This window comes from Symphalangus syndactylus, chromosome 4, assembly GCF_028878055.3.
Source record: "Symphalangus syndactylus isolate Jambi chromosome 4, NHGRI_mSymSyn1-v2.1_pri, whole genome shotgun sequence".
NCBI classification, from domain to species: Eukaryota; Metazoa; Chordata; class Mammalia; order Primates; family Hylobatidae; genus Symphalangus; species Symphalangus syndactylus.
Window position 1 is genome coordinate 126712776 of NC_072426.2, and position 18449 is coordinate 126731224.

The 18449-nt window shown below is 39.7% G+C and overlaps 1 protein-coding gene across 4 annotated transcripts in view; it reads left to right on the forward strand.

Annotated features, from left to right (window-relative positions):
* MND1 (meiotic nuclear divisions 1) overlaps positions 1-17675 on the forward strand; it is a 73055-nt gene extending 55380 nt beyond the window's left edge. For 3 of the 4 annotated variants that reach the window (XM_055276176.2, XM_055276179.2, XM_055276177.2), the window contains 2 exons: positions 11371-11415; positions 17430-17675. In XM_055276176.2, coding sequence (XP_055132151.1) covers positions 11371-11415; positions 17430-17536 — 152 coding nt within the window. In that variant the 3' untranslated portion in view covers positions 17537-17675. The remainder of the gene's footprint in view (positions 1-11370; positions 11416-17429) is intronic. The other variant, XM_055276180.2, reaches the window with a different exon arrangement.
* Positions 17676-18449: the final 774 nt, after the last annotated feature.

Consider the following 18449-nt stretch of genomic DNA (forward strand, 5'->3'; position numbering starts at 1 on the left):
AGCCTGGCCAACATGGTGAAATCCCATCTCTACAAAAAAAAAACACAAAAATTATCCAAGCATGGTGACAGATGCCAGTAGTCCCAGCTACTCGGGAGGCTGGGGTGGGAGAATCCGTCAAGCCCAGGAGGTTGAAGCTGCAGTGTGCTATACATGCCATTGCACTCCAGCTTGGGTGACAAAGTAGAACTCTGTCTCAAAAAAAAAGAGAGAAGTCTTAATGTTAGAGCATTGAACAGTGACAACTTTGAAATTATAAGCATTTTAAAATTAAGGAAGATGTGTGGGATAGAAGGATAAAGACATAAAATATAAGGTTAGAGAACTGAGGAGTCAGAAAAAGAGCTAATTTGGCCTCAAGAACTTTGATTCTGTAAAGAAATCCATCATTATCTTCTAGGAAAAATGATACCATAAGTAGAAGAGTTTGCAAGTTGCAGAAAATCAGTCTGTACATTGAGTTGCCTTTTAAATATACCAGTAATTTTTTTTCCTTCTTTTAGACCAGAGTCCCCAGAGCCTTGTTTTGAATAATGTTTATATTTTTTTAAAGATAGAAATGTGAATATTTGAGGAGATAAAAGAGTGTATTATAAAGACATAGCATTTAATTATTTGGGAAAATATTTATAACTTTTTAAATAATTTTCTGTCTTAGCCTGTCTTTTATTTAGGAAACTTTACCAAGTGAAACTTATAGAAAAACTGATATTATAGTGTGTGATAGAAGGCTTTGAAAGAAATGGAAAATATTTGTTATGTTAAAATTAACCTGAGGATAGTTTGATTGCAACTAAGCTGGCCTAGTCCTTGGCAGTGGTCTTTACAATTAAAGAATTTTAAGCAGTTCAGTTAGTGTAAATCTAAAGTTAAACTTCCATTTTAGAGACAGGTCGCTGCTTTGCACAACTCCAGGAGGCACCATTCACATATATGGAGTACATAGCCTAGGTGGTGATATGTAGTGCCACTGGTTCAGCTGATTACCCAGGGCGATTATCAAAGAGAGTTGGAGGCAGAAGAACTCCCTGAGCCAGTCATTGTCAGTAAATTAAGTATTTGGAGAGACATGTCAGCTCTTTTATGCTGACCACAGATTCATTTGTCATCATCCTGCAGAAGAAAGTGCTAATCAAATCTACACCTACAAAAATAAACACCTTAATCTGTTTGAAAGTTTTAACTAATACCAGATGATCCTCAGTGAGCACAAGCACATCACAACAGGAGAGTACTTCACAAGTAGAAGGTTACTGTTAGGAAGCTAGGCCTGCGTATGATTCATCTTCAAAAGGAAACAGACTGCTTGTTCAGGAGGACTTAGAACATTGTGTACCTTATCTAGAGCACCTTCTCATTCTCTTGCAAGAGAACTTCAAGCAGTTTTCTTAACTAGGTTGAATACTTTCAGGTGATTTATTTTCAGGATAGCATGACTGTGCCCTCTAGCAGTTCATCATGAAAAATCTGAGTTTCACAATAACCAAATCTGACCCTTCATTTACTCTTATTTGCCTTTTTTCCTGATTTCAGTTTTGTGTGATTCTTGTACTTTTTCTTTGGTGTGCTACCTCTTTGCTTACCTGTTTCATTCTCTTTTATGTCTAGGAACCTACAACTCTTAGGTATACCCAAAAAGACATAAGCTTTTCCACTCCACAGCTGTACTGCCACAGCTATTTCCTTGGGCAGGTGACCCTCACTGACATCACCTCCAATTGACTCCCCAGTCCTTTTCTTAATTTTGATACATTCTGCCCACTCAGGCATGAATAAAACTCTTATTTAGGCTTACTAAACTACTGTAACCTACACTGATAGTGACCCTGAGCCAGTGGATCACATTAAGGTTCAGGAAATTAACAGGGATAGGGAATTGTGCCAGACCGATTCATGAAGTGGGGAAAACTTGTATTTTAGGCATGTAATTTAAGATGTTGCCATTCCTTGTAGGTCTGATTCAAGTAGCACTTTTGGCAAACACATCACCTCTTAGGTAATAAAACTTCAGAAAAGAAGTTCAGGGTATACAAAGGACAGTGAACTTTCTGGGGGGTGGAATAACACAGTTGAGGAGGCAGCAACTGAAATTTTAAACTGGTTGCCTGCATTCTGCTGTCTATCTTAACCCTTGAATTTATAACTTTGGAAATTTATTTCCCAACCCAAGGAAAACACGCCATTGTGAATGAGTATATCAGTATATGAGGTCTCACTGAGAGAGCAAACCTGATATTTTCTGGTTTTCAGTGAGTTTTTTTTTTTTTTTGGAGACAGGGCCTTGCTCTATCTCCCAGGCTGAAGTGCAGTGCATGATCAGGACTCACTGTAGCCTCAATCCCCCCAAGCTCAAGTCATTCTCCCACCTCAGCTTCCCAAGTAGCTGGGACTACAGGCACATGCCACCACACCCAGCTAGTTTACTTTTACTTTTATTTTTTATAGAGATGGTGTCTCGCTATGTTGCCCAGCTGGTCTCGAACTCCTGGCCTCAAGCAATTCTCTCCCCTTGGCCTCCCAAAGTGCTGGGATTACAGGTGTGATTCACCATGCTTGGCCTTTATCATTTTTCATCAGCATCAGACTAGGTTATCTTTTAATAGTTATTTATGCAACCATGTAAAGATGGATCCTGGAGAACTTGTAATGGAGTCTATTAGAGATATATTTTTTACTTGGGAATGAGAGAGTAAGAATCCTTCCTTCCTGGCTTTGTGCATTTTTAAAAATTTATTAAAGATTATCACCTTTTTTGCAAGGCACAGTGGCTTGTGCCTGTAATCCCAGCACTTTGGGAGGCTTAGGCTAGGAGTTTGAGATTAGCCTGGGCAAGAGAGTGAGACCCTATCTCTACAAACAATTTAAAATTAGCTGGTCATGCTGGCATGCACTTTAGTCAAGTTTTCTTCCTCCAATTTTATTACCTTTCTACTTGAGAGGCTGAGATGGGAGGATTGCTTGCACCCAGTAGTTCAAGGCTGCAGTGAGCTATGGTCATGCCACTATACTCCAGCCTGGACAACCGAGTGAGACCCTGTTTCTTGAAAAAGGATTAACATCTAGCAAGATAAAATTCATTATGTCTGGCATACAAGCAAAGACTACCAGGCCTGGAGAGAAGTGGGTAAACATGATCTATAATGAGCAGAATACTCCATCAATCAAAACTGACCCAGAAATTAGGATCAGAAGACCAGAACATTTAAAAAGTTATTATAACTGTATTCCATATGTTCAAAAAGTTAAGTGGAAATAGAGAAGATATAAAAAAGACCCAGGTCAAACTTTTGGACATGAAAACTACAATGTCTGACATGAAAAATACACTATGGTAAATTACCAGCAGATTAAATTTTGCAGAAGAAAGAATTGATGTTAGTTGAAGATATAGCAATAGAAACATCCAAAATGAAACACAGAAAATAAAGAATTTAAAAAATATGAAAATGGGTCCAGGCTCAGTGGCTCACGCCTGTAATTCCAGCACTTTGGGAGGCCAAGGTGGGTGGATCACTTGAGCCCAGGAGTTCGAGACCAGCCTGGACAGCATATGGAGTCCTTGACTCCCATATAAATAAAAATTTTAAAAATATGAAAATGGCATCTCTGAGCCTTAAGACAACTTCAAGGGACCTAATATATGTGTAATTATAGTCCCAAATGGAGTATGTTTTGGTGGGAGGAGAGGTTGCTGAGCCAGAAAAATATCTGAAGAAATAAAAGCTAAAGTTTTTCAAATTCGATGAAAAGTATAAACCTACAAATCCAAGAAATTTAAATATTTAAGTAGTAGATGCCAGTGATCCCCTTATCGCTAACTTTAGAGAACTTCTTAAGACTTTAACCTCTACTCACCCCAAATCTCCATTCCTCAATGAAATTATTGTTTTTAAAATGCACTTTTTGATAGGGGTTTCATGGGATTTCAGCTATCATGTTAACACAGAACAGATTATACTGGATTAAAGGCTTATGAGTTTCACAAATTGATTTTAATAGGATTTGGTTCTTAGTAGCATGGCTATAGCCCCCCATATTATATCACTCAGGCTTATCTCTAAGTCTGTCATGATTTATTCAGAGAACAATTTGGTGACTGTAGCCATAACCATTTGTTCATATGGGGCATGGCTATGTATTTTCTTATTTCTCCCTAACACCCGTGAGAAATACGTATATTTAATTATGCCAGTTGAATTATTGATATCATTAAGCAAGTATTTAGAAGATTAATTGCTTTGGAGGCAGAGGCAGGCGGATCACTAGGGGTCAGGAGTTTGAGACCAGCCTGGCCAACTTGGTGAAATGCTGTTTCTATTAAAAATACAAAAATTAGCCGGGCATGGTGACACACACCTGTAATCCCAGCTACTCTGGATGCTGAAGCAGGAGAATCGCTTGAACCGAGGAGGTGAAGGCTGCAGTGAGCCAACATCACGCACTGCACTCCATCCTGGGTGACAGAGCATAACAGTCTCAAAACAACAACAACAGACATTAATTGCAATATCCAAGAAGTGATATTTAAAAGCAACAATTCTTTAAACAAATTTTAAATTTAGCTATTCTGACCATTATTCAAATGTGACCAGATAAAACATGTTAGTAGAAATTAAATTCCCACCAAAATACTTGAAAATATCTTAGAGGTACTTAAGTAATTTTCTTAGAAAAAAATGCCAGGATGACAGTAAAAAGGTGGAGTAAGGACTTCTGAAACTGCCCTTTCAGAAAACTTGAAAATATCGTTGTAGTCAACTTTTTCAGAACTCTGGAAATTCACCAAAGGCTTACAGGAGCCTACTGAGGAAAATTAGCAGACTCTGGGTAAGAATAATGAGCTTTGTGGTATTGAATTTGCCTATACTTATTTCCCACTTTCACCTCAGCAGTGACCTTGAGGGATAACAACCCTGCATTCCTACTGTCTAGGGGAGCAAAATGCAGTTGGAGCTCTGTAAGAGCCTTGATCCCAAAGAATTGTCATTATTTACATGTTTGCTGGTTCCCTGGAGGACACCAATAGGAAAAACTGTATTTGATCTGGCCTGGGGTATGCCCAATGCTAAAATCCTCTCTTTGGGGAGTGTTTGTCTATAACAATTATAAACAATAATTTTAACTTCTCAGTTAATCATTGTTGATGAGTAACAGTTGAGGCAAACAGTAGACTAATCAAAAAGCTTAAAAGGGCCAGATGCAGTGGTTTATGCCTGTAATTCTAACACTTTGGGAAGATTGCTTGAGCTCAAGAGTTCAAAACCAGTCTGAAGAAAATGGCAAAACTCCATCTATGTAAAAAAATTAAAAATTAGGCATGGTGGCATGTGCCTGTAGTACTAGCTACTCAGGAGGCTGAGGTGGGAGGATCACTTGAGCCCAGGAGATCAAGACTGCAGTGAGCCATGATCGCGCCACTGTGCTCCAGCTTGGGTGACAGAGTGAGACCCTTCTAAAAAAAAAAAGGAGAAACTAAATGATATGTTCATGAGAGCCTTGAAGAGCAACATATTCCTGGAAATATAGAAGGCCTACATGCATGCTTAGGGTTGTTCACATTCTCAGTAAAGACCTGGGACAGTCCCCACATCTAGCTGACCTTGATGCTCTGTGCAAGCAAGAAGCGAAGACCAAGTCAGAGTTATAAACTGCCTTGCTGAGAATGCATGTCGCAGCACACGCAAACCCTCTTAGCAAAGACGGCTGAGCCCTTTGGAAAAGAGAGCCTCTTCATGGAGGTTTAGTCCAAGCGTTTAAGGAAATCTCTGTTCAATTAATAGCTTGACCACTAAGCTAACCAAGTAGAGACTTCAGTGGCCACACTTAAGAACACGGACTTTACAGATTGAGTTCAGGAAAATTACTAAACAAATTGTAACAACAACTACAAGCAACAATCCGGGGGAGGGGGAAGAATCTGCTTTCTAGGGTTGCCATTTATATATATATATATATATATTTTTTTTTTTTTTTTTTTTTTTTTGAGACAATCTTGCTCTGTAACCCAAGCTGGAGTGCAGTGGCACGATCTTGGCTCACTACAACCCCTGCTTCCCAGCCGGGTTCAAGTGATTCTCATGCCTCAGCCTCCCAAGTAGCTGGGATTACAACGTAGCCTTATATTATTTTTTAAATTAATTATTACTTTTTGTTTTTGAGACACTTTCACTCTGTCGCCTCAGCTGGAGTGCAGTGGCATGATCATGACTCAGTGCAGCCTCAACCTCTTGGGCTCAAGCAATCCTCCTGCCTCAGTCCCCTGAGTAGCTAGAACTACAAGCACATGCTACCATGCTGAGCTAATTTTTGTATTTTTTGTAGAGACAGGATTTCACCATGTTACTCAGGCTAACATTATTTTAAATGTCCAGTTTGCAACAAAAAGATTGCAAAACATAGAAATAAATTGTGGCTCACACACTGGAATAAAAATGTTTCAATGGAAACTGTTTTCAATGGAAACTATTCCTGAGAAAGCCCACGTGTTGGACTTACTAGACAAAGACACTTTAAATATATTCAAAGAGAAATGAAAAACGAGAAAACCAAAACCAAAAATTAGGGGTTTTTTTGTTTTTGTTTTTGTTTTTTTTTTGAGGTGGAGTCTTGCTCTGTCACCAGGCTGGAGTGCAGTGGCGTGATCTCAGCTCACTGCAACCTCCGCCTCCTGGGTTCAAGCAATTCTTCTGCCTCAGCCTTCTAAGTAGCTGAGACTACAGGCAGGTGCCACCATGCCCAGCTTTTTTTTTTTTTTTTTTTTAGTAGAGACGAGGTTTCACCATGTTGGCCAGGATAGTCTCGATCTCTTGACTTCATGATCTGCCCGCCTCAGCCTCCCAAAGTGCTGCGATTACAGGCGTGAGCCACTGCACGCGGACTTTTTTTTTTTTTTTTTAAACAGGGTTTCGCTCTTGTAGGAGTGCAGTGGTGCGATCTTGGCTCACTGTAACCTCCGCCTCCCGGGTTCAAGCGATTCTCCTGCGTCAGCCTCCTGAGTAGCTGGGATTACAGGTGCCCACCACCACGCCTGGCTACTTTTTTTTTTGTATTTTTAATAGAAACGGGGTTTCACCATGTTGGCCAGGCTTGTCTCGAACTCCTGACCTCCAGTGATCTGCCCGCCTCAGCCTCTGAAAGTGCTAGGATTACAGGCATGAGCCACCACACCCTGCCCAAAAATTGGTTCTTTAAGCGGATCACAAAGTAGACAAACCTTTAGCTAGACGAAAGAGAAATAGAAAAAAATTAGTAGCTGGGACTAGAAGTGTGCACCACTACACCTGGCTAATTTTTTTTTATTATCTTTTTTGTAGAGACGGGGTCCCACTATGTTAGCTAGACTGGTCTCGAACTCCTGGGCTCAAGCAGTCCTCCTGCCTCAGCCTCCCAGAGTGCTAGGAATCCAGGTGTGAGCTATTGCACCCGGCTGAAAGACAATATTATTAAAGAAATACTCCCCAAATTGATCTACAGATTCAATGCTAAACCTATCAAAATTTCAGCTGCTTTTTTGCAGAAATTGGTAAGCTGATCTTAAGTTTCATATGGAAATGCAAGAGATCCGGAATAGTCAAAAGAATCTTGAAAAAGAACAAAGTTACGGACTCAAATTTCCCAATTTCAAAACTCGCTACAAGGCTACAGTTATCAAGACAGTATGGTAGTGGTATGAGAATAGACATACACACTTTGGGAGGCCGAGGCAGGTAGATCATGAGGTCAGGAGATCGAGACCATCCTGGCTAACACGGTGAAACCTGGTCTCTGCTAAAAATATAAAAAATTAGCCAGGCATGGTGGCAGGTGCCTGTAGTCCCAGCTACTCGGGAGGCTGAGGCAGGAGAATAGCGTGAACCCAGGAGGCGGAGCTTGCAGTGAGCCGAGATCATGCCACTGCACTCCAGCCTGGGCGACAGAGCGAGACTCTGTCTCAAAAAAAAAAAAAAAGAATAGACATATAGATTAATGGAATGGAATCAAGAGTCCAGAAATAAACCCAATTGATTTTCAACAAAGGTGCCAAGACCATGGAATCAGGAAAGAAATCATGTTTTTAGCTAATGGTATTGGGCACAACTGGATATCCACATGCAAATGAATTAATCTGAACCCCCACCTTAAATCAAAAAAATTAACTCAAATGGATCAAAGACCTACATGGAAGAGCTGAAACTATGAAACTTTTAGAAGAAAACATTTATATTTCTTTTTTTTTTGAGACGGAGTCTCGCTCTGTCGCCCAGGCTGGAGTACAGTGGCGTGATCTCGGCTCACTGCAAGCTCCGCCTCCTGGGTTCACGCTATTCTCCTGCCTCAGCCTCCCGAGTAGCTGGGACTACAGGTGCCCACCACCACGCCAGGCTAATTTTTTACATTTTTGGTAGAGACGGGGTTTCACCGTGTTAGCCAGGATGGTCTTGATCAGACCTCGTGATCTGCCCACCTCGGCTTCCCAAAGTGCTGGGATTACAGGCGTGAGCCACTGCGCCCGGCCGGATTTATATTTCTTTATCCTTGGGTTAGGCAACAATTCCTTGAATATGACACTGAAAGCAGAAACAACCACAGAAAAAGTAGATAAATGGACTTCATCAAAATTAAAAAGTTTTGTACAATATCAAGAAAGTAAAACGAGGCTGGGCACAGTGTCTCATGCCTGTGATCCCAGCACTTTGGGAGGCCGAGGTGGGCGGATCGTGTGAAGCCAGGAGTTTGAGACCAGCCTGGCCAACATGGTGAAACCCCATCTCTACTAAAAATACAAAAATTAGCCAGGCGTAGTGGCACACACCTGTAATCCCAGCTACTCGGGAGGCTGAGGCAGGAGAATCGCTTGAACCAGGAAGGCAGAGGTTGCATTGAGCCGAGATTGCACCACTGCACTCCAGCCTGGGTGACAGAGACTCCATCACAAAAAGAAAAAAGGAAAGTGAAAAGTGAACTCAGGATGGAAGAAAATATTCACAAGTCCTATATCTGACAAGTGTCTAGTATCCAAAATATATAAAGAACTCATAATACAACAATAAAAAGACAACCCAATTGAAAAATGAGCAAAGGATATGAACGGACACTTCCCCCAAGAAGATACACAGATGGCGAATAAGCACATGAAAAGATGCACAAAATCATTAGGAAATGCAAATAAGAACCCCAGTGAGATACTACTTCACACTTGTATTAGTCTGTTTTCACACTGCTAATAAAGACATACCTGAGACTTGGCAATTTACAAAAGAGGTTTATTGGACTTTAGGGTGCCACGTGTTTGGGGGAACCTCACAATCATGGCGGAAGGTGAAAGGTACGTCTCGCATGGTGGCAGATGAGAAGAGAGCTTCTGCAGGGAAACTCCCATTTTTAAAGCCATCAGATCTTGTGAGACTCATTCACTATCATGAGAACAGTGCAGGAAAGACCCACCCCCATAATTCAATCACCTCCCACTGGGGTCCTCCCACAACACATGTTAATTGTGGGTGTTACAATTCAAGATGAGATTTGAATTGGGGACACAGCCAAACCATATGAACACCCATTAGGATGGCTATAATGTAAAAATAGAAAATAATGAGGCCGGGCACGGTGGCTCATGCCTGTAATCCCAGCACTTTGGGAGGCCGAGGCAGGCAGATCACCTGAGGTTGGGACTTGGAGACCAGCCTGACCAACATGGTGAAACCCTATCTCTACTAAAAATACAAAATTAGCTGGGTGTGGTGGTGCATGCCTGTAATCCCAGCTACTCGGGAGGCTGAGGCAGAAGAATTGCTTGAACCTGGGAGGCGGAAGTTGCAGTGAGCCAAGACCGCACTATTGCACTCCACCCTGGGCAACAAGAGCAAAACTCCGTCTCAAAAAAAAAAAATAGAAAATAATAAGTGATGAGAATGTGGAGAGACTGGAACTCTTAGATTGCTGGTGGTATTATAAAGTGGTGCTACCACTTTGGCAAACAATTTATCTCTTCCCCAAAATATATACCCAAGATAATTGAAAATATGTCCACACAAAAATTATTCATATTAGCAGAAACAGCCCAAATGTCCATCAGCTGATGAATGGATAAGCAAATTGTAAAATAGTACTTAGCATAAAAAAAGAATGAAGTATTGATACATGAATGAACCTTGAAAACGTTGTGTTAAGTGAGAGAGGCCAGACCTAAAAGACCACATATCGTATGTTTCGTTCATATTAAATGTACACAAAAGGGAAATCCATAGAGAAGAGACAGCAACTAGGTTAGTAGTTGCCAGGGGACGGAGGGAAAAGGAATGTGGAGTGAGTGCTAAGGGGCACAAGAGTTTTTTTTGGGTGATGAAAAAATGTTCTGGAATTAAATAGTAGTAATGGTTGTACAATTTTGTGGCTATCATAAAAACCACTGAAAGCCAGGCTTGGTGCCCCATACCTGTAATCCCAGCACTTTAGGAGGCCAAGATGGGGTGGATCACTTGAGGCCAGGAGTTGGAGACTAACCTGGGCAACATAGCAAGACCCCTATCTCTACAAGAAATAAAAAATGAGCTGGGCATGGTGGCGCATGCCTGTAGTCTCAGCTGCTCAGAAAACTGAGGCAGGAGGATTGCTTAAGCCCAGGAGTTTGAGGCTACAGTGAGCTATGATCACACCATTAGCACTCCAGCTTGGGAGACAGAGTGAGACCCAGTCCCTAAATAAGTAAATAAATAAATAAAAATTACTGAATTATGTAGTTTACTATGCTGAATTTTGTGACATATAAATTATCTTTCAATTAAAAATGCCATCATTGTAAGTAACAGTTAATGCCCCATTAATCATGGCATTGTTATGTGCTGTGCAGATTAACTTGAAGTACATAATATACATACAGATACATTTGATAGCACGATGTGTATTTAACTCTAAAGTAAAAGTAAATACTTCCTGCTATGAGATTACTTTCTTATCACTAAAATTTTTTTTAGAGTCACACTTATCGTGGTCTTATAATGCCTATATAGTAAAATTCTTATCGTTAAATTTAACTTATTTTGTTGTATCTTGGTATGGTGAGTTGTTTGAAAAACATCTCATTTAAACTTACATGTTGTCTTTAAAGGAGCAAGTACAATGATGATGGACACTTAGGAAAGGGAAATTGTTCACTTTGACTTTCCATTAATTACTAATATTACTGCAACTCCCTAAATTTCCTTGGGAATTTGCAAGAGTTTGCAAAATACAATATTATGTCACTATTTCTGCTTTTTTCGTAGCCATTTTATACATAAATTTTATAAAAATTTTGTTCATATGAAAAAATATAAATGTATACATAGCTAAAGATAATTTTATATATATATATAAATACATTTCATTTTATATATATAATTTTTTTTTCAGGCCAAGCAAATAAAGTAGCCAAAGAAGCTGCTAACAGATGGACTGGTATGTACTATAATAATGCTGATAAACTATAGCTAAACTCCCTTCACACTGTGATGTGAAATTCAGATACCTTGTGCTAGCTTTGTTCAAGAAAGGACGTTAATGAAAAATGTATGCATTACTCAAATGTTTATATATTAAATTATTTCAGTTATTTAAAGTTTTTTTAAAAATCTTATGAGTCATTTTGTAAAGCATAAGATATTTTTGTAAAACTAATGATTGCTTCCAGTTTAACTTTTGTGCAACTTTTCCCAAGATAAGTCACTTGGGCTAATCACTTAACTTTCTTTTTTTTGAGACGGAGTCTCGCTCTGTCACCCAGGTTGGAGTGCAGTGGCGCGATCTCAGCTCACTGCAAGCTCCGCCTCCCGGGTTCACGCCATTCTCCTGCCTCAGCCTCTCCGAGTAGCTGGGACTACAGGCGCCCGCCACCACGCCCGGCTAATTTTTTGTATTTTTAGTAGAGACGGGGTTTCACCGTGGTCTCGATCTCCTGACCTCGTGATCTGCCCGCCTTGGCCTCCCAAAGTGCTGGGATTACACGTGTGAGCCACCGCGCCCGGCCCAACTTTCATATATATTAATGTAAGATACACTTTAAGATAATGAAATCTTAAAGATTTATTGTCTTGATAATAATAATAATAGCTAAGTTTTGTTGAAGACTATTTGCCAGTTATTGTAATGTCTATGGTTCATTCTCATTTTATCTCCATGATGATCTTGTGAGGTAGATATGATTATTATCCCTAATTTAGGAGACAAAACTAAGACCCTCAGGAGTCCAAGGCCACACATGTGTCAGACAGCAGAACAGGAATTATAATCCAGCTTTTTTGGCTGGACTTAAAGTGACTATGTTTAGTCAAAGGCGATTAGTCACTGGAAGAACAGACGCTGGAGCCAGGTTTCTCTGACTCCCTGTCCAGGCCTCTGTTTCACACAAAAAATATAATAATTATTTTTTTCCTACTCTATTTTAGAATTAAATAGATTGGTAAAATCAATATAATTGGCCTTTTGGATTTTTTTTTTCTGAAATTGCAGTTTTATTTATTACAAAGTTATTTCTTAAGTAAGGTAATGCTTTAGTGATAAGAACAGAGGGTGAAACAGCAAACTGACATGAAATAAGTGTCCCACAAAGCATAAATAAATGTGGATTTTTAGGTTAAAAATAAGATAGGAATCCAAGGTAATTTCCCCCAGTATTTTCAACAAAGAGGCTCAGCACACAGTAGGCACAGGCAGCATGTGTGTATAGTGGCAGGAATGTGGCTTTGAAAAGAATTCAAGCTGTTCTCCTTACTTGCTGTGTGACCTCTTGACCCTCTCTCAGCCTACTTCCTCATCTGTTCATCGTGGATAAATAATACCTACCTCCCATTTTGGGAGGATTAAATAAGAGTTTGTAAGCCCTTCAGCACCATGTTGGACACGTAGATAAATACTCCCCTTTTCCTTTTCTTCTCTTAAAAATGTTCATGTTTTCCAATTGATCATAAACTTCCAAAATTATAATTGGAAAAACATTTGGAATGGCTTTTTTTTTTCCTATCCTATTAGCTGCAGAAGAACCTGGGACTTTTAAAACCATGAGGAAGAAAGATATTTTTAGAACAGCAGAAACAGCTGTTAAGAACTATATTTCCATTTAAAGTTACAGCTTACTCCTTCCAGCTTCCAGCTTAAACATGTGTTATGAAAAGACAGAGATAAGAGAGAAAGCATCACACCTCAGAAAACTGCCACCTTCACAACAAAAAAAGAAAACAGTAATAAGAATTATTTTTTTCCTAGTCTATTTTAGAATTAGGTAGATTGGGAAAATCAATATAACTGGCCTTTAGTTTGTCTTTTAATGAAATCGCAGTCTTATTTATCATACAGCTTTTAAAGTTTGTTTTAATATTCATATTAAAATTATCATATAAAAAGAAAGTTTGCTTTCTTTTTACTTAAAAAAGTCCTGGCCGGGTGTGGTGGCTCATGCCCGTAATCCCAGCACTTTGGGAGGCCGAGGCAGGAGGATCACTTGAGGTCAGGAGTTTGAGACCAGCCTGGCCAACGTGATGAAACCCTGTCTCTACTAAAAATACAAAAATTAGCCAGGCATGGTGGTGCACACCTGTAATACCAGCTACTCAGGAGGCTGAGGTAGGAGAATTGCTTGAACCCAGGAGGCGGAGGTTGCAGTGAGCTGAGATCGTGCCACTGCACTCCAGCCTGAGCAAGAGTGAGACACTGTCTCAAGAAAATAAAAAAGTCCTTAAAAATGTAGCTAGAATTGAGAATATATACTATTCAACAATTCAGTATCTCAGTTTTATAGGATGAGAGATTACCTCAGAGTCTAAGTATAGACATGCCACATCTAAATGTTTTGTGATATTAAGTACACTTTAAGTGTGACTTCAATTATATCATATGAAACCTTGCTTAATAATTAAGATAGTGAGGTTTTTGTAAACACATATGAGAGGGATCTTAATGAGTGAAGCGGGATAGGTGTTGTGAGGGCCTAACCTAGATTCATTGCAAATGATACTGCCCATCCTATTCCTATAGGTATCTTTGCTGTGCCACTGTATAAATCAAACAGAAATTCTGCCAGTCTTAAGGTTGTTTCTTTAAAAGAAAAAATTTATTCTATATCCATTTATAAAAATTTCTACGTTAAATAGGGAAATTATTTGACAGAGAATGAACTATCAAAATTCTCAGTGACATTATCTTGAAGGCCGACATCCAGTGGCCCAAAGAAATGTTTAATCAGAGTCTTCTTTGAATTGCTCCATTAGGCATTGTTGTGGAGAGGTTTTTATTTGTTCTTTTTCTTGCTTTTAACCTTTAAACATTTATAATGAAATGATTTCTTATCTTCCTATGAATCAGGAAATCCTTCCTGTAGAAGCTATTCAATAGTCTTACCCTGGTGCCTCATTCTCATTTCTGATCCAGGTTTGAAGTTTGTTTCCTGCAAGCTTCCTACATTGTTGTATCTGTTCTCTCATTTCCTAGAAATCTTTCTATATTCATGAAGCCTATCCTGTAAGCTATACATATAAGACTTGGCCTTTTCTCTCTGAGACACCTATCACTTTGTAATTGTTTAGTAATAAATTATTTTTTTCACTCTTATGTCAACTTGAAGGCATAGGTTTTTCACATTCTGTAATACCTGCAGTGCGCCTGATACTTGTCTTATGTAGCAGCAGACATAACATTTGGATGTGAGTAGCAAGAATGTACTGGTTGGGCAGAGACTGGTAAAAATTATCCTAGAATATCTTATGGTGTTATTTTAACATTCTCTCTTAGGTTGTTAGGAAAAGTAAAGGTTCATTTTAGATTGTTACAAAGAGTAAAGATCATTTTAATATCTGTTGACATTCCATAACACTTTGATTGAAAGAAGTTAATTTTGTTAACATTATTCTATTTGATGCAGTAGTATTCTCCATAAAATTCATTCCAGAAAGGTGTTTATCAATATTTGACACTTGGAAATAAACTTCCATAGAAAAAACATTTTAAAAAGTGATCAAACTCCAAACTCCATGTATTAGTTTGCTAGAGATGCCGGAACAAAATATCACAGATAGGGTGGCTTAAACAACAGAAATTTTTCTCACCATCCTGGAGGATCAAATTTCAAGATCAAGATGTTGGCAGGTTTGGTTTCTTCTGTAGGTCTTTCTTCTCCCTGTGTCCTCTCACAGTTTTTCCTGTGTGTCCAGATTTCCCTTTTTTTTTGGAAATGGAGTCTTGCTGTGTCGCCCAGGCTGGAGTGCAGTGGTGCAATCTCAGCTCACCACAACCTCCACCTCCCTGGTTCAAGCAATTTCCCTGCCTCAGCCTCCCGAGTAGCTGGGATTATAGGCTCACACCACCATGCCCGGCTAAATTTTTTTGTATTTTTAGTAGAGACGGGGTTTCACCATGTTGGCCAGACTGGTCTCTCAAACTCCTGACCTCAGGCAATCTGCTTGCCTCAGCCCTACAAAGTGCTGGCATTACAGGCATGAGCCACCCCTGCAACCAGCCAATCCTTTTCTTCTTCTTCTTTTTTTTTTTTTTTTTTTTTTTTTTTTTGAGACGGAGTCTTGCTTTGTCGCCAGGCTGGCGTGCAGTGGCGCGATCTCAGCTCGCTGCAACCTCTGCCTCCCGGGTTCAAGCGATTCCCCTGCCTCAGCCTCCGGAATAGCTGGGACTACCGGCGCACGCCACCACATCCAGCTAATCTTTTTGTATTGTTAGTAGAGACAGGATTTTACTATGTCGGCCAGGATGGTCTCGATCTCTTGACCTCGTGATCCTTTTCTTATAAAGACACCAATCCTACTGGATTAGGGCCCACCCCAATGACTTCATTTTAACTTAATCACCTCTTTAAAGATCTGTTTCAATATAGTCACATTCTGAGGTAGTAGGGGCTAGGACTTCAACATACAAATTTGGAGGGAAATGATTCAGCCCATAACATTCCAGAAGAACCTATTCTAACCCTTTACTTCATTATCACTACTAATAGAGTGTTTAACATTTTACAGAATACCCTGACAAGCTATAAAGTCTTATACCATTATTTTTTCTGTGTGTATAATACATTTTCATCATAAAGGTTGTGTATGTACATTAAAGAAATGTATGAAATTAAGAAAAGGCTGGACACAGTGGCTCACACTTGTAATCCCAGCATTTTGGGAGGCCGAGGTGGGTTGATTGCTTGGGCTTGGAGTTCAAGACCAGCCTGGGCAACATGGTGAAACCTCATCCCTACAAAAAGTACAAAAGTTGCCAGGTATGGTGGCGCACGCCTGTTGTCTCTGCTACCCGTGGGGCTGAGGTTGGAGGGTTGCCTGAGCTTAGAAGGTAGAGACTGCAGTGAGCTGAGATTGCACCACTCACTGCACTCCAGCCTGGGAGACAAAGCAAGATCCTGTCTCAAGGAAAAGAAAAAAAAAGGAAAAAAATCCACTGTTCCTCCCACCCTCCCCAGTGCAGCCACTGTGAGCACACTGGCACGGTCCTGCCTCCCTCACTAGCTTCCTGATGAGTAGACATTTAGATTGCTTTTATTTTTTCTATTATGGCACTGGGATAAAGACCCTTGACCAAAAGTCCTTGTACACAGATTGTTTTATTTCCTTGGGATAAATCCCTTGAAGTAGACATACCACTTTTTTTCAGTCGTTAATGCATTTTAAATCCCCCCAGGAGATGCTGAGGACATTTCTGTTCTTAGTCTTAAGAGAACCCCTTTCCCTGCTCCCCACCCCCTCTCCCTAGTACTGGCCTGATTGTCTGGAAGCCATTACTGTCTGTGGGACAGGAAAAAGGGTCTGGAGAGAATGTGTTCCCTTTGGGAACAGGAGCAACTTTAATTCCTGAGGCAACAGCCCTGGCCTCTGCTGTGGAAATGTAGAAGAGACACCATTAACCTGTCCCTGTTTTTGTATTATTCTTAAGTCTGGTATTTAGCAGCAAGCAGCTTACAGAATTTTTAAGTATGAGATCTATTAACTTGTTCATAACAGTATTTAAATACTTTTTTTTGATACGGAATTTCACTCCTGTTGCCCAGGCTGGAGTGCAATGGTGTGATCTCGGCTCACTACAACCTCCGCCTCCCAGGTTCAAATGATTCTCCTGCCTCAGCCTCCCGAATAGCTAGGATTACAGGTGCCCGCTACTGACCATGCCCAGCTAATTTTTGTACTTTTAGTAGAGATGGGTTTTACCACATTGGCCAGGCTGGTCTCAAACTCCTGACCTCATGATCCGCCCGCCTCAGCCTCCCAAAGTGCTGGGATTACAGGCATGAGCCACCGCACCTGGCCTTAAGTACTTTTTAATTAGTTGCCATTACTCTTAAAAATACAGAAAACTCCTTATTTTGATATATCTGAAAGTTAATAGAAGGAAGTAAAAGAACAATGAAGATAATTATACTTGAAATGTTTTATGATTGTGTTTTTCTCAAAATTATTTCTCAATTTTCTTTATAGATAACATATTTGCAATAAAATCTTGGGCCAAAAGAAAATTTGGGTTTGAAGAAAATAAAATTGATAAAACTTTTGGAATTCCAGAAGATTTTGACTACATAGACTAAAATATTCCATGGTGGTGAAGGATCTACAAGCTTGTGAATATGTAAATTTTAAACTATTATCTAACTAAGTGTACTGAATTTTCGTTTGCCTGTAACTGTATTTATCATTTTATTAATGTTAAATAAAGTGTAAAATGCAGATGTTCTTCACCCCTTTTGGTAGATCAAAAGCAGGATGATAACCATATCCCCCCAGTGCTTGTCAAAGTAGGACAATACAAATAAAGCCATCCATCTCAGTCCAGGCAGATTTACAAATGATTTTTTTTAAGATCAAAACCATGACGTGATAATGCTTTAGTTTTGTTTAAATATTAATATTAACTATTAAGGGTGTATTTGGGCTGGGCATGGTGGCTTGCGCCTGTAATCCCAGCGCTTTGGGAAGCTGCAGCAGGCAGGTCACTTGAGCTTAGGAGTTCAAGACCAGCCTGGCCAACATGGCAAAACCCCATCTCTCTTAAAAATACAAAAAGTAATTTCAACTACTTGAGATACTGAGGCAGAAGAATTGCTTGAACCCAGGAGGTGGAGGTTGCAATGAGCTGAGATTGTGCCCCTGTACTTTAGCCTGGGCAACAGAGCAAGACTCTGTCTCAAAAAAAAAAAAAAAAGTGTATTTGAAGGATCCATCATACATATACACACACCTAAATGCTTGGAAATAACCTTTAAAATCCTAATGGCTGCTCTCCTATTTCCCAACAGTGACCGAACTCAGTATTCTGCATTATCTTTGCAAATTTCCCACAAAAAAAAATACAGAAAGTTGGTATTCCTCAAATTTAGTTAAGTGGTAATTCCTCAGACATGAAAACTACTTTTTTCTTTTGAGTTTTTGATACCTTTCTCCTAGAAACAACAAGTGCATGGCCATTTGTCTTGATTTATGCACTTTTTATAAGATGATATA